This window comes from Paroedura picta, chromosome 17 (assembly GCF_049243985.1).
Source record: "Paroedura picta isolate Pp20150507F chromosome 17, Ppicta_v3.0, whole genome shotgun sequence".
In the NCBI taxonomy this organism is placed as follows: domain Eukaryota; kingdom Metazoa; phylum Chordata; class Lepidosauria; order Squamata; family Gekkonidae; genus Paroedura; species Paroedura picta.
Window position 1 is genome coordinate 19,625,245 of NC_135385.1, and position 14,662 is coordinate 19,639,906.

The 14,662-nt window shown below is 52.9% G+C and overlaps 1 protein-coding gene across 4 annotated transcripts in view; it reads left to right on the forward strand.

Moving 5' to 3' along the window:
• Positions 1 to 14,662, forward strand: part of ABCA3 (ATP binding cassette subfamily A member 3) — a 57,375-nt gene that overhangs the window by 36,482 nt on the left and 6,231 nt on the right. For all 4 annotated transcript variants that reach the window (XM_077316855.1, XM_077316854.1, XM_077316856.1 and 1 more), the window contains 15 exons: positions 56 to 206; positions 830 to 928; positions 1,747 to 1,939; positions 2,757 to 3,060; positions 3,785 to 4,058; positions 5,117 to 5,321; positions 6,015 to 6,234; positions 6,413 to 6,571; positions 6,890 to 7,062; positions 7,919 to 8,053; positions 9,545 to 9,739; positions 10,287 to 10,474; positions 11,352 to 11,522; positions 12,238 to 12,425; positions 14,323 to 14,396. In XM_077316855.1, coding sequence (XP_077172970.1) covers positions 56 to 206; positions 830 to 928; positions 1,747 to 1,939; positions 2,757 to 3,060; positions 3,785 to 4,058; positions 5,117 to 5,321; positions 6,015 to 6,234; positions 6,413 to 6,571; positions 6,890 to 7,062; positions 7,919 to 8,053; positions 9,545 to 9,739; positions 10,287 to 10,474; positions 11,352 to 11,522; positions 12,238 to 12,425; positions 14,323 to 14,396 — 2,729 coding nt within the window. The remainder of the gene's footprint in view (positions 1 to 55; positions 207 to 829; positions 929 to 1,746; positions 1,940 to 2,756; positions 3,061 to 3,784; positions 4,059 to 5,116; positions 5,322 to 6,014; positions 6,235 to 6,412; positions 6,572 to 6,889; positions 7,063 to 7,918; positions 8,054 to 9,544; positions 9,740 to 10,286; positions 10,475 to 11,351; positions 11,523 to 12,237; positions 12,426 to 14,322; positions 14,397 to 14,662) is intronic.

The following is a 14,662-nucleotide window of genomic DNA, read 5'->3' on the forward strand; positions in this document are numbered from 1 at the left end:
AGCCCAGTTGGGCCCAGTCCGTTGTTGAAACGGCTCTCCTTTCGGTCCCCTGCAGGCGCGGGATACCACATGGTGATGGTCAAGGAGCCCTGCTGCAACCTGGGAGAAATCTCCTGCCTCATCTACCACTACGTGCCCAAAGCCACCCTGGAGAGCAACGCCGGGGCGGAGCTTTCCTTCATCCTTCCGAAAGAGAGCACGCACAGGTAAAAATGCTCGCCCCGATCCACACTTGCCCAAAAATTCACCGCGATGTTCAGGGTCGGCTGGGTCTTGTTCTAAAATCGGCAGAAGAGCTGTGTGAGGGGGAAGAGGCTTCCTTGAAACCCACCAGCCTCTTAAAATTAGCCGTCTTTGCAAAAGATGCGAGTCACGGTCTAGAGCAGGGTTCCCAACATGGCGTCCGTGGGCATCATGGTCTCTGCCAGTGCTCCCCCTTGGCGCCCACCAAGCGATTCAGAAAGAGGCGTCGTTATCAGGCAGGACTTACTCAAAACGTGGACCGGTAGCTACTCGGGGTTACAGTTCCATTCGTTTTGTCAAAACAAAGAGGGTGGCCTTGTGTTTGGCTCCGCCTCCCGAGGCAGCCATTTTGGCTTCGGAGCCACCCTCTACGGTAGCCATTTTGGCCATGGAAGCCATTTTGGGCAGTCTCTCCGCATCTCCTTTCCGGCTCCCGAAGTCGTCTGCGAACTCCTGAGAGGTGGAGGCCACTGTTCTCTGGTGTAAACAGGAGCGTCCGCGTGGGCTAGGGAGGAGATTTCAAAACCTGCCTCTGACGTGCTTTTCCCTCTCCGCGTCCGATCTTTCCCACGTCCCGCTGTTCTAGGTTTGAGGCTCTCTTCACGGAACTGGAGCTGCGGCGTGACGAGTTGGGCATTGCCAGCTACGGCGCCTCGGTCACCACCATGGAAGAAGTGTTTCTCCGGTAGGCCCTGCAAGGAACTTGGGCGTTTGGGGAAGAATCAGTCACCTGCCGTTCTTAACTTTGTCAACTCTTGCTACCAGCTGCTGTCCTGTGCCTTTAAGAACACACTGGAGGGGATTCAGTAGGGGTGGAGGGAGGGGATCAAAATCAAGTGCAGTAACACTCTAGGGGCAGGAGCGAGCCCAGATGTGCAGCAGAGGTAGAGTTGCCGAAACCCCCGAACGGGGCAGGGGTCCCCTGGTTTTAGAAGACATTCCCCCCTCCAAAAAAACCCCTTACAAACCGAAAATTAACGCGGCATGCTGACATCACCCAGAAATCGTGTTGGCGACATCCAAGGAGGGACACTCTGACTTTTGGGCAAAGCTCTATGGTTAGAAGCTAATTTTACCCTAGAGTTTTTGCCCAAAGGCCAGAGTGTCACCTCCCAACGTAACTTCCAGGGGATATCAGCATGTTACATTAACTGGCAGCACCCCTTCCCCTCCCAGAATGCAAACCACCACCGACACTTACAAGGGCTGTGGCCACCCCAAACAGGGGTGAGGCCGGAATTGGAAATATCCCCAAGTGTAACATTTCGGAAGCAAAGCCAATGGGTGACTGAATTTTCGTTTTTTGATCCGGTCGGACGTCTCGCAGTCGTTTTATATGTTCATCTCTCCGGTCGCATTTCTCTCGATTTCTGGGATTGGCCACGCCAACAAAGGTGTCTCGAGTCCCGCTCTGTTTTCTCTTGAGCCTATTTTCCTTCGTGATCCACCCCGAGTCCAATGGGAGACGATGACGCTAAAAGCGCGGCGCTCCTTCTCTTGCAGGGTGGGCAAGCTGGTGGACTCCTCCATGGACATCCAAGCCATCCAGCTGCCGGCACTGCAGTACCAGCACGAGCGGCGGTCCAACGACTGGGCCCTGGACGACTCCAGCAGCCTGAGCGGCATGACGGACGCCACGGACGACAGCGGGGCCCTCATCATGGAGGACTGCTCCAGCGTGAAGCTCAACACCGGGGTACGGACCAATGAGGGTGGGGCGAGAAGGTGAAAGGGGCAATTTCCTGTAGGAGCAGCCTTTGTAGGGCTGCACACCTCTAGCGTGTAGTGGGGAAATGCTGGACTTCCCCGTGAATTCTGATCGGGGGAAAGCCTCGCCCTCATTCACTCTCCCTTACAGAGAGCCAGTTTAGTGTTGTGGTTAGGAGTGTGGACTCGTGGACTAGTGAGCCGGGTTTGATTTCCCGGTCCCCCACATGCAGCCAACTGGGTGACCTTGGGCTCGCCACAGCACTGAGAAAGCTGTTCTGACTGGGCAGTGATATCAGGGCCCTCTCAGCCTCACCCACCCCACAGGAGATCTGTAGTGGGGAGAGGAAAGGGAAGGCGACTGTAAGCCGCTTTGAGACTCTTTCGGGTAGGGAAAAGCAGCATATAAGAACCAACCTTCTTCTTCAGTAATCTCAGGGTTCTCTCAGCCTCCCCTCCCTCACAGGGGGTCTGTTGTGGGGAGAGGAAAGGGAAGGCGACTGTAAGCCGCTTTGAGACTCCTTCGGGTAGAGAAAGGCGGCGTATAAGAACCAACTCTTCTTCTACAGAATCCTACCCTCTTGCACATTCTGGGTGACTCTAAGCCCGTCTGTTTTGTTTGTCTGCTTTTGGATTGCTCCAGATGTTGAGTTGGCCCTTTCCCCTGCTACAGTGTCACGACCTTCTGTCACGACCCCTAGCTTTTTCTCCAGAGTCCATAATAGGAGAATGACCGATGGGTCTCAATTAGGACTCTACCTTACACGCTCTGAGCTTTTCCCCGCCTGCTCTCTTTGTGTCCCCAGGTCTGCCTCTGCTTCCAGCAGTTCTATGCCATGTTCATGAAGAGGGCAGTGTACACCTGGCGCAACTGGAAGATGGTGGCCGCACAATTCCTGGTGCCTCTGATTTTCACAGCCTTCGCTCTGATCGTAGCCAAGACCTTCCCGGGGCCGAGGGACTCCCCCCTGCTCCAGCTGACCTTAAGGCCCTACGGCCGGACGACGGTGCCTTTTTCAACCCTGCAGAACTCCAGCTTGGCCCAGCAGTTAGCCGCACAATATTCGGATCTGGTTCGCGCTCAGCACCAGCAGCCGCTGGAGGTGACAAGTGAGTGGCGGGGAGAGATCAGGTATTGTGTGTGGACATCTCTCGGAGCAAGACGTGCATCCAAGTTGTTTTTGGCGAAAAAGACTCTAGAGGAGCAGTGGCCAAACTGCGGCGCTCCAGAGGTCCATGGACTACAATTCCCATGAGCCCCTGCCTGCAGGCAGGGGCTCATGGGAATTGCAGTCCATGGACCTCTGGAGCGCCGCAGTTTGGCCACGCCCTTCTCTAGAATGTTGGCTGCATACAGTCAGGTATTGGCTGAGCCACAGTGATGTCACCAAGCGTTCGTGAAGGGAAAGGTTCAGCCACGGAATGCTCATAATCACTGCAGCTGCTCTTGATCAAAATCAAGGGCAGTAACACTCTAGGGGCAGGGGCTCATGGGAATTGCAGTCCATGGACCTCTGGAGCGCCGCAGTTTGGCCACGCCCTTCTCTAGAATGTTGGCTGCATACAGTCAGTTATTGGCTGAGCCACAGTGATGTCACCAAGCGTTCGTGAAGGGAAAGGTTCAGTCACGGAATGCTCATAATCACTGCAGCTGCTCTGGGGTGAAGATGGTGAAATTGAGGACCACCGAAGTGGGGTGACGGAGGGCCTAATGCAGAAGGTGCAGGAGGGGAAACCTCCCCTCCGGCGTGAGAAACCCCCACTTTTGTTCCCACGGGGACGTTTCTAGTCCTCATGGTCCCAGAGGAGTTAGGCCTGCTTGCTGTCTTTGCAGGCGACCTGCAGGAGTTCCTGATTTCTCAAGCGGCTGAGGAGGGGGGGGCTTTCAACGAGCACTGCGTCGCGGCGGCTTCCTTCCAAGAGGACGAGAACCAGACGTGGGTGACGGCCTTCTTCAACAACCAGGCCTATCACGCTTCCGCCACTGCGCTGCTGCTGGCCGACAACGCCCTGCTGAAGCTCCTGGTTGGCCCCAACGCCTCCATCACGGTGGCCAACTTCCCGCAGCCCCGCAACGTGACCGAGACCGCCAAGGACCAGCTCATGGAGTGAGTCACCGTCTCTTGACGCCCGTTTGCAAAGACGTCTGGCTCAAGTTGCTAGTCCTCAATTATTTTTTGAATGTTGAACGAGCCTGCTTGCCTTAAGAAGAAGAGCTGGGTTTGTACCCTGCTTTCCACTACCCCGAGCAGCTGACAAACACCTTGCCCTTCCTCTCCCCACCACAGACCCCCCCTGCGAGGTAGCTGGGGCGGAGAGAGCTCTGAGAGAACTGTGTAAAGAACAGCTCTGTGGAGAACTGTGGCAGGCCCAAGGTCACCCAGCTGACGGCATGTGGAGAAGTGGGGAATCGAGCCCAGATCTCCAGGCTGCTCTTAGCCAATAAGAGAGAACCTGAATTTGTTTATCTTACAACGCTTGGATGACCTCAAGCAGAACTGGCTCTCCCCTTCATTATGCAAACACTTTGTGGTCTGACCCTCAGAGTGCAGCTCTTACTCAACCGGTTCGGGATCTGTTTCGGCTTGAATGAGGGTTGGGATTAATCCGGAAGAGGGTACGGTGAAAGGGGATCCTGTTTGCAGGATTAGTGGCCCTGCTTGTAGGACACCGAATCCTTCCCAGCCCAAGGCATTTAGTGGCTCCTCCCACTTCTCCCCGGGGCCTTGTCTTGAGACATACTGCAGCACGAGATGTGCTTCTCCAGACTCAAAGTGGCCGGGAGGGCTACTGTTTTTGACGGATGCTCCAAACTAAAGCTCCCCCGCGAGGCTTTTTGAAAAAAAAAAAGAAAAATGAGTGCTCAAGGGAGAAACCTTTCTGGCTCCACCTCCTCCTTGCTTGCTAGATTTCTATGAGCAGGGTTGAGGGGTGGATTGTGACCCTGCACCGGCCCTCTTTGACCCAGAGAACACCCCAGTTGCTTGCCCTTGATGCGACAGTCCCCAGGAAACTGTCCTTCTGCAGTTTTTAATCCTCTGGGGTCTTATTAGATTTTACGGCCATTCCCCTCCCTGAGTCTTTCGGGAGGGGCGGGCTGTTAGAAACCGGTCCCAGGGAGCGGGACCCGTCCCGTGTAACCCCCTTGCCTTTACCTTCTCGCCAGAGGCCAGACGGGCTTCGCCATCGCCATCAACCTGCTCTACGGAATGGCTTCCCTGTCCAGCACGTTTGCTCTGCTGCTGGTCAGCGAGAGGGCCATCAAGGCCAAGCACGTGCAGTTCGTCAGCGGGGTCTACGTCGTCAACTTCTGGCTGTCGGCCCTCCTGTGGGACCTCATCAACTTCCTCACGCCCTGCGTGCTCATGCTGGTGAGTGGGGCCTCGTGCCGGAAGATCCTCTTTCTGAGCGGGGAGGTCCGTTGACATCCCAAAGCGTTTTCCCGCAGGGGGTGCAGGGGTGGATTTTGTTTGCCATTTGACTGTCCGACCTTTCCAGCAACGTGTCCGGCTTGGTGCTTCCCCCTTTTGCTCCTGACACGAGAGAGTTGTGGTCGCACCTGCTAGACTTCTGTCTCTGAGGTGAACAGGGTCTGTCCCTAGGAGACTGTGCTGCTGAACAGCTGGGCCATCAGGAATAGAACAAGTCACGCCTGGGGAACAGGCCAAGTCAGGCCAGGCAAACCAGATCCCATCAGCTCTCAGAAGCTAAGCAGGGTCAGCCGTGGCTAGTTTTTGGATCGGAGACCTCCAAGGAACACTAGAGGTCATGTCACAGAGGCAGGAAATGGCAAACCCCCTCTGAACATCCCTTGCCTGGCTGCTAGACAATCTTAGGACCTCAACATGCCATTTTATAAATAATAATAATAAATTAATCCACCTGCCTGTTCAGATAGGGAGTTCCAGTGGATTACTATAGCAACCAGGTGAATCTTTAGACATCAGAAGAAATAAGGTCACAAGCAAGGCTTTCCAAAGGACAGGGTGGAAGGAGGGCAGGGAAGACCTTCCAATGGGAAAACCAAGTGGGACGCTCAAGGTCTTCCCCGGTCGATCTTCCAGGTGATATTCCAAGCGTTCGACGTGAAGGCGTTCACTCAGGACAGCCACCTGGTCGACGTGATGCAGATCTTCCTTCTCTACGGCTGGGCCATCATCCCCCTCATGTACCTGCTCAGCTTCTGCTTTTCCGTGGCAGCCACGGCCTACACGCGCCTCACCATCTTCAACATCTTCTCGGGGACAGCTGCTTTCCTGGCTGTCACCATCATGAGCATCCCAGGTGAGGGACTGGAGCTCGCCACCCTGATTTGGTCGAGCGACCATTTCCCGGGAGAAGCTGGTCTAAAAGTTGTGTCGGTGTTATAGCTGATTTCGAGCTGTATTACAAATTGATTAGGAGAAGCTGGTCAGACCGGTCACCAGGCATCTCACAGACTTTCCCCTTGTTTGTCTTCCAGAGCTCGGGATGGTTGATCTCTCCAAGTTGCTGGATAAAATCTTCTTGTTCCTGCCCAACTACTGCTTGGGGCAGAGCATCAGCTACTTTTATCAGAACTACGAGTTCATTCAATTCTGCACCTCTTCATTTGAGGCCGTGGTTGTCTGCAAAATATTCAGTGAGTCTCAAGCACCAGCTGTGTTTTGGCTTCCGAGGTGGGTGGGAACGCGAGGACAGGCATAGGGGGGCCTCTGAAAATAGCAGCCCTGAAAACAGCCACCTAATCATCACCCTTTCCACCTTTAAACTTGGTTGTGCTATGAGAGCAATAAGGAGGGAGGGATGCAAGTGCGGTTAAAACGCTTAATTTCCTGCAGAAACCAACTTGACACAAATGTGTTTGCTTTTGGGTGAATTCTACCTTCATCTTTGCCATGGGAGTCTTGTGCATTTTTTATTTTCAATTGACCCCTTTCTTTCTTCCCCCCCCTCCCAGATATTACTTACCAAACCAATTACTTTGCATGGGAAAGCCCTGGCATTGGCAAATACTTGACCTCCATGGCTGTTCAAGGGCTCTGCTTCCTCCTCCTCCTCTTCCTCATCGAGACCAACCTCCTCTGGAGAGTAAGGACCATCATCTGTGGCATGTGTCGCCGGCGGAAATGGGTGAGCTGGAGGCACTTGGCAGCTTGCTTGTGGCTTGCAGGGACTCCCATTTGGCCCAGGAATATCATGGACTAAGGTGTGTTCAGCTACCGGCACTGCCATTGCTGTGTTGGGTCCTTTGTGGAAATCCCTTGGAAGAAAGCCAGGCTTTTTTTTAAAGCTTTTTATTCCTGGGCAAGAGATCCAGAAGTTGAGCTTCTCCCTGTGCACCTGCTTAGGCCCAAATTGAGTCAAAACTGTTTCCCTCCTCTCCCATTTAGCTCCCCAAAAATCCAAGCAAACGCAGGAATCTGGATAAATTTTGCAAAATTGATCCACTTCATTATGCCTCACGTCCAATGAAAGAAGAGCTAGTTGTGTTCTTAATTGCTCACGTGTGCTTTAAATTGGCCAGCCGATTCATGGCTCAGTCAGAGCTTCCTAAACAAAGTCATTGCTTTTTGTTTTCGTGTGAGGAAAATATCCCTTGCAGCTGGCCACAGCCTGAGGAGAGGCATTCTCTCCTGTATGCGAGAGGAGGAAGAAGACCTTTAAAAATTGTTTATGTTTTTACAAAAGCCACCAATGGAATATCCTTATTAAACTACAAGCACAACGATATAGGCTAGATATCAGGGAAAAAATCTTCACAGCCAGAGTAGTTCAGCAGTGGAATAGGCTGCCTAAGGAGGTGGTGAGCGCCCCCTCACTGGCAGTCTTCAAGCAAAGGTTGGAGACACACTTTTCTTGGATGCTTTAGGATGCTTAGGGCTGATCCTGCGTTGAGCAGGGGGTTGGACTAGATGGCCTCTATGGCCCCTTCCAACTCTATGATTCTAGGAGTCTATGCTCACTTGTGGCCTTTTCCCCACAATAGGTGCTCTTGCTGAACAAAGTCCCCGTCTTGCCAGAAGACAGGGACGTCGCCGATGAGAGAAAGAAGGTCTTGGAGTCTCCGCCGGAAGCGCTTTCGTCCCTAAACAGCCCCCTAATCATCAAAGAGCTAACCAAGGTGAGTTGAAGCCTCCGTCCTTCTTGCACAGCTTCCAAAGTGGAGCTTATTTATTAGTTTCTTTATTGTGGCAACTTTCAGCAACTTTATAGACAAACGCAAAACAGCAATGAGTTTTCCAAGCCCTGCATTCACAGCACAGGAGAGCTCGCCTTCCGTATGCTGAAAACGAAAGCTGGGCACTGTGTGGGGGTTGGCGTTACTCAGTAGCCCCTGTTTAGCAGAGATCTTGAATGTTGTTTAATGAGCAAGTGCAGATCTAGTCGCCTTTGGCGAGTCACGCTTACCTCCAGGCGACCAGCTCTCTAGGAATAGGAAGTGCCATGGAGTCACAGCTGATCGGTGACAACCCTGACCAGTTTTCAAGGCAGGAAGACATTCAGGGGGTCGTTTGCCATTACCTGCCACTGCACAGCGACCCTCAGTGGTCTCCCATCCAAGTCCTAAGCCCAGGCTTATCGTCCAAAATTCGACAAGATCTGGCTAGCCTGGGCTGCCCCGTTCAGGGCAGGTGGCAATTCTAGCAGTTAACACAAGCGGTGTGTGCAAACCAGCTGGCTGATAAAGGGTTTGGGGAGTCCGCCGTTGGGCTGCTACCTCTTTGGGGACTTCCTGGCGTGGCTGGATTTAACACAAGGCCAGCGACGGTGCCACCGAGAGCCCCCGTCAAGCTTAAATCGGCTACCTCGGCCAACCCCACTAATCCTTACGATCGCCAGATAAGTAGGCTGGCGTTATTAATATCCCTGAACAGCAGACAGGAAGCCGAAGGTGTGAAAAGCATAGTCGCTTGCCAAAGGCTACGGGGTGAATTCACGGGAAGGGCAAGATCCTTGAGCAGGAGCGGCTAGGTTCCCCGTTTAGCCTCTGCTCAGCCCTCTGATGCGGTGTCAACCTGGAAACCATCCGTGAGCCCTGCTCGGTTTGAAACCCGACCGACGAAAGAAGGGGAGGGAGGCCGTTCCGAGGTCTTTATTTTTGTCCATCGGTAGCTCGCCTTCCTCGTTGAGGCCAAGAGAAGCACAAGGAAGCTGACGATAGCAAGCCATTTATTTCTCACGAAGTGTAGTAATCTCATATCTCGTTTTCGAAGAACTTCTTCGGTGACTTTTAAGAATAAGGTTTCTTTTCCATACATGTTAAAGCTTTCTTCACGCTCACGTCTTCCTTTCCTTCAAAATACCACTTAGAAAGGTTTTTCACTCTCAATACAACCTGGGGATCTAGTGGACTCCGTCTGCAATATTGTAGATTCATGGTGTTTCTTGAAGGTCGCCCTTTCAAAGGCTAGCCAGGGTCGACCCCTCTTAGCTTCTGAGATCCGAAAGAATCAGGCTTGCCTGGGCTAGCCAAGTTGGGACAATTTCGGGAACTGAAGGGACTCCTCTCCAGCATCGTGGCGGTGAGGCCAGGGGTTGCCCCAGCCCAGGGAGTTCACCTGCTCCAGCTTGGCCCAGAGCACCTTCCCACCTTTGGCACCTGCCCTCACAGGTGTACAGCAGCAGGGACTCACGGCTCGCCGTGGACCGGATCTCCCTGGCCGTCAACAAGGGAGAGTGCTTTGGGCTCCTCGGCTTCAACGGGGCAGGCAAAACCACGACCTTCAAGATGCTCACCGGGGACGAGAGCATCACGTCGGGGGACGCTTACGTCGACGGCCACAGCATTCTGGCCAATATCAAAAAGGTAACCGGTATGTGTGTGGGTGGGAGGGGGGTCCCGTAGGTGAATATCCCCTCCAGAATCCTGCCACTGTTCCACGTGGTCCTTTTTCGGCTCTAGCAGTTTCTAAAGTTGGGTGGCTGTGCTAGTCTGTCGCGGCAGGAAAAAATGTGCGGTTAGTCCCTGCTGGAACAAAACACAAACTGTGGTTCGGTGACAGAGCTCCTGCCTTGCACGCAGAAGGTCCCTGGCTCAATTCAAGGACCTGAAGTGCAGGGTTTGGAAAAAACCTTGCTCCACTTGAGTTCCCAGAGAGCCAATCAGAATTGACAATGCTGAGCAGGACGGACCAATGGGCTGCCTTGGTATACACCAGCCACACGTGTCCGAAAGAGCCCGGCCTGTCTGAGCGTGGGAAGTAAAGCTCGGCATGGGAAGCCCCCACTTTTTTGGTAAAAATTTAGCCTCACAGGTAAAAAACGGGCACGGCTGCCGCCTCGCCTGGCGAGGAGAGGTTGCATTTCAGAGGGCAACGGCTGGCCTAACTTCCCTGCTCTGCCTTTGGGTCCAGGTCCAGCAGCGGATCGGCTACTGCCCCCAATTCGACGCTCTCTTGGACCACATGACCGGGAGGGAGACCCTCAGCATGTACGCCCGGCTACGGGGCATTCCGGAGCGCTACATCGGCAGCTGCGTGGAAAACATGCTCCGAGGTCTGCTGCTGGAGCCGCACGCGGACAAGCTCGTGCGGACGTACAGGTGAGGCGGGAAGGGCACCTCCCGGTTTGGCTATGGCAGCGGGAGCGCCAGAGCTGGTAGGCCGGACCGTGACACTAATTTCCACGTTACGGCAAGGCCTCAGGTGTGGGGAGAGTGGCTCCCAGCCCACAGGCTTTCCCAAACGGCCCCACGGCCCCCAGTACAGGTGGCCGCAGAGCACCCTGGTGCATTGTGGGAAATTCAGATCCTTGTGCTCATCTTTGCACTCACGAGCACAAGGATACAGTCCATCCGGCGGCCATCGCAGTGGGCCTTGCGCATGAGAACATCCAGCCGGCTCGTGTCTTTGTGGCCGCTCTGCTCTCCGTCTGACCTTTTACTGCTTTTCTGGAGAGCCACAGAAAGACAAAAGAAATAGGGAATTCTTAGAGATTTCGCGGAATGATAAAAATATATTTTCCTCTGATTTCGCACCATCGGCCTGCTTTTTGTCTCCTCTGGCTGGTGGCTGGTCTTTATCTTCTCGCGAGCTCTTTTTAAGGGCCAGGCAGTAGGCAGTGCAAAATACCTTGGCCCCAGACAGCTGCTGCCAGCCTGAGTAGACCAGTTGCCTGATTCAGCGCAAGGCAGCACCTTGTGTATTTCCCTGAAACTGCTCCCATAGCAAAGCCCACACTTGGCCCACAGAGTCAGGAAACCGAACCGCACTGGCTTTCATGCAGTTGCCGGAGAATCAGCATGCAGGGGGTCCCAAGCCCATCGTTGCTACGGAGGTGGTGGTCTGAGGCTCTTTATCCCCACTGCAGAAGGGCCGGTGATGCTCGCCCATGCAGGTTGGGTGAAATCCGCCAACTCCTTCCCCTTCCCCTTCTTCTGGCATGACGGGGTTTTCACGGCCGCTTTTCTCCCACCATAGTGGTGGCAACAAGCGGAAACTGAGTGCCGGAATCGCCCTGATCGGCGGCCCCCCCGTCATCTTCCTGGACGAGCCCTCCACGGGCATGGACCCCGTGGCCAGGCGCCTGCTGTGGGACGCAGTCACCAGGACGCGGGAGTGCGGGAAATCCATCATCATCACTTCACACAGGTGAGCCTGTCTTCGGGCTAGCGAGGGCAACGGAAGTCCAGGAACAAGATTTTGGGGGAATTAGCTTTTGAGAATGAAAGCTCCCTTCGTCAGATGTGTTGGAATGGAGATGTCCGAGTCTTTATAGCTACACTCTCACGCTTCTGTCAAATTCCCAATAAGCAGGCTAGTTTGTTGAAAGAAATCTCTTTGTTAAAGAAGGTGACGAACAGAGGGCAAGGTGTTTCCTTGCTAGAACTAAAGAGCAAGTTTACAAGCATTCCTTTATGGTTCCCCTGTGGCCCTTCCCTCTAGTTCAAATTCTGGCATGCCGGCAGCTTCTCCGCCAGTAGTTCTGGGACCAGAGGAGTTGACAGGAGCTGGTAGATGGGATTACTCAAGCATCCGTAGTTCTCTGTCTTGCCAGAACTCAGATCCAACCCCCCCCCCCTGCTTCTTTTGCGACATCCCACAAATTCCATTCCTGCATTGCTGAAAGTCCTCTGGAAGAAACTCTTAAATGTTTTGCCCTTCCAAAGAAAACCCCAACCAAACAATTTCAATATTTACAAACAGGAAATAGCGCTCCTACTTTCCTGACCGCTAGCATTTATATAGCGCTTTAAACACCCGTTAACTTCCTCGTTAATCGTCACAACAGTCCAACGAGGCGGGATAGTAAGGCAGGATGCCTCTGTCCCTTTTTGGTGACCTTCCTCTCGTCTCTCCCCCGCAGCATGGAGGAATGTGAGGCCTTGTGCACGCGGCTGGCCATCATGGTGAACGGGCAGTTTAAATGCCTGGGCAGCCCCCAGCACCTGAAGAGCAAGTTCGGCAGCGGCTACACCCTGCTGGCCAAAACGCAAAGCGACGAGGAGGAGAACCTGCAGGCCTTCAAGACGTTTGTGGAGAAAACTTTCCCAGGTAGGTTGGCCCCTGTGTGTCCCCCACAGAGCCCGTGCTGGGCCAGTCCCAGTTCTCTCTGGGCTCTCTCAGCCTCACCGTACCTGACAGGGTGTCTGCTGTGGGGAGAGGAAAGCTTGGAGGCTCCTTTGGGGAGAGGAAAGTAGAGTATAAAAGCTTTCTCTTCTTCTCAAAGCTGAGAGTGTTCCATTCTGCCCATTTACTGTAGCCAAGAATGGTCACCGTGTTTCTTTTGTAGACATTTGAGTTTAGCAAGGAAGTGTCACCTGGAGGACCTCTTGCATCTTCTGGACTTGTGGACCATTTGTTTTCCTCTGTTTTTCTGTATTTATATTTTTCCACTTCATTCATTGATTGGCTGGTGTTCATAAGGTTGTGAGGACCCCTGGTCTGGGCAGGAGTGCCCACGTTCTAGAGACACCCTGCTCCCCCAATTAACACCCTCTCCCCCAGATACAAAACAGAAAATTAACATAATATGCTGGTGATACCCGGAAGTGACATCTGCACTTTGGGCGAACTCTATGGTTGGAAGCTAATTCTACCATAGAGTTTTTGCCCAAAAGCCAGAGCGTTGCAGCCGACATGCCGACGTTACTTCCGGATGACATCAGCACCGCATTAATTTTCAACGCTGCTCCCGGGAAATCTCCTCCATCTCCCTCCAGCAGCTCTGAGGGGCCTAGGCGTACACCACACGGACTGCGCCGTCTTGAGCAGTGACGCCCTTTCAATCCACTGAAATCAATGAGCTTAGAAAAGTGTGACTCTGTTTAGAATGGCAGAGTTAATCTGTTAATCTCTAAGTCACTGCAGTAGCCAAAATTCAGAGCAAAGAGATGAACAGAGAGAAACTCTTTGATGAACAGATAAGAAACTCCATCGGCCTACCTCGAAATGCTCAATTTAACTTTACTGATCTTTGACGTACTGACGAACAATCTGTACGGTTTCCTTTGGTTGTTGCGAGGCTATTGCTGGGAAAGTCCCCCAAAACAAGCAGGTCCGTGTAAAAATAGCAAGGACTCTGGAAACAAATCTGATGTGAAATAAAACTCTCCATACATGTTGCATTTCTTGATTTCCAGTCACTCTGATAAACCACTGCTCGTAGACAGAACTATTTGCAGACATTTTCACATAATGCAACAGAAATTCTAGACAGGGTTCCGGAATTTAACACCTGTTTCCAGTGCTCTTCATCAGTAGCCAAAGTATAAACTGGATAAACTCTCCCATAAGCAATTAGCTCAAGCCGGGGTAAGTCTCAAATTCGGTTATCGGCAACCATTGGAGCTACTCGTAAACAACTATCCGTCTTCCTGGTCGTGGAATCGAGAAATGCAACATAATTATAGTGTTGTATTTCACAGTAGATTTGTTTACAGAGTTGTTCCTTTTTCTACACGAACCTGCTTGTTCTTGGATACTTTCTCTGTGTGCTCCTTTTCGATTTCCCTTTTATTGGGAAGCGGCTCACATGAGGCCTTGCAATAAGCAGTAAATACACCTAGGAGCACCCACCCATACAGGCACCCCCACACAAAGGTTTTAATGCATCTGTGCATGGCTGGCACATGGGTTTCTAGCAAAGGTCCGCCTCTGTGATTCCCTTTCTGGAAAGCGTCTCTGGGGATCAAAATCTTCGCCTTCCGACCCCTTTTACATTCCAAATATTCTCGCACCCCGTCTCTCCCTCCCGCTCACGTAGAAGATTTTATTTTCCACCAAAACCAGCCGCATTTGGTACTGCGGTACTGGGCCATCTTTGACCCCGGAGCCATAATCCCAATTCCCCCTGCCTCTGCATCAATTTTTGATTTAAAACCTTGTGCTTCTTCACTGTTCCTTGCTGCTGGCCAGCGGTGCAGAAATTGAAACATTTGTCCTCTTCCAGGCAGCGTCCTGAAGCACGAACACCAGAGCATGGTCCACTATCACCTGACCAATAAGAACCTCAGTTGGGCACAGGTAATGTCTGTCTTTGCCCTGTTTAGGGCTGGGCCGCTGGAATGGGGAAGCAGTGGCGGAGGAGCTAACCATGGCCTGCCGTGGCACGGTCCTCTTGGTTCCGTGTCGTCCCACCCCTGCCAGGGAGGGAATGCCGCCTGGACCACATGAAACCGCCCTTTATCAAACGGGGCCCCTGGGCCGTCACAATCAACAAATGCAGACCTGCAGCCATTTTCCAGAGGTCTAGGCCGAGATCCTCCGCATCACTTCCTTCCAGATCCTTT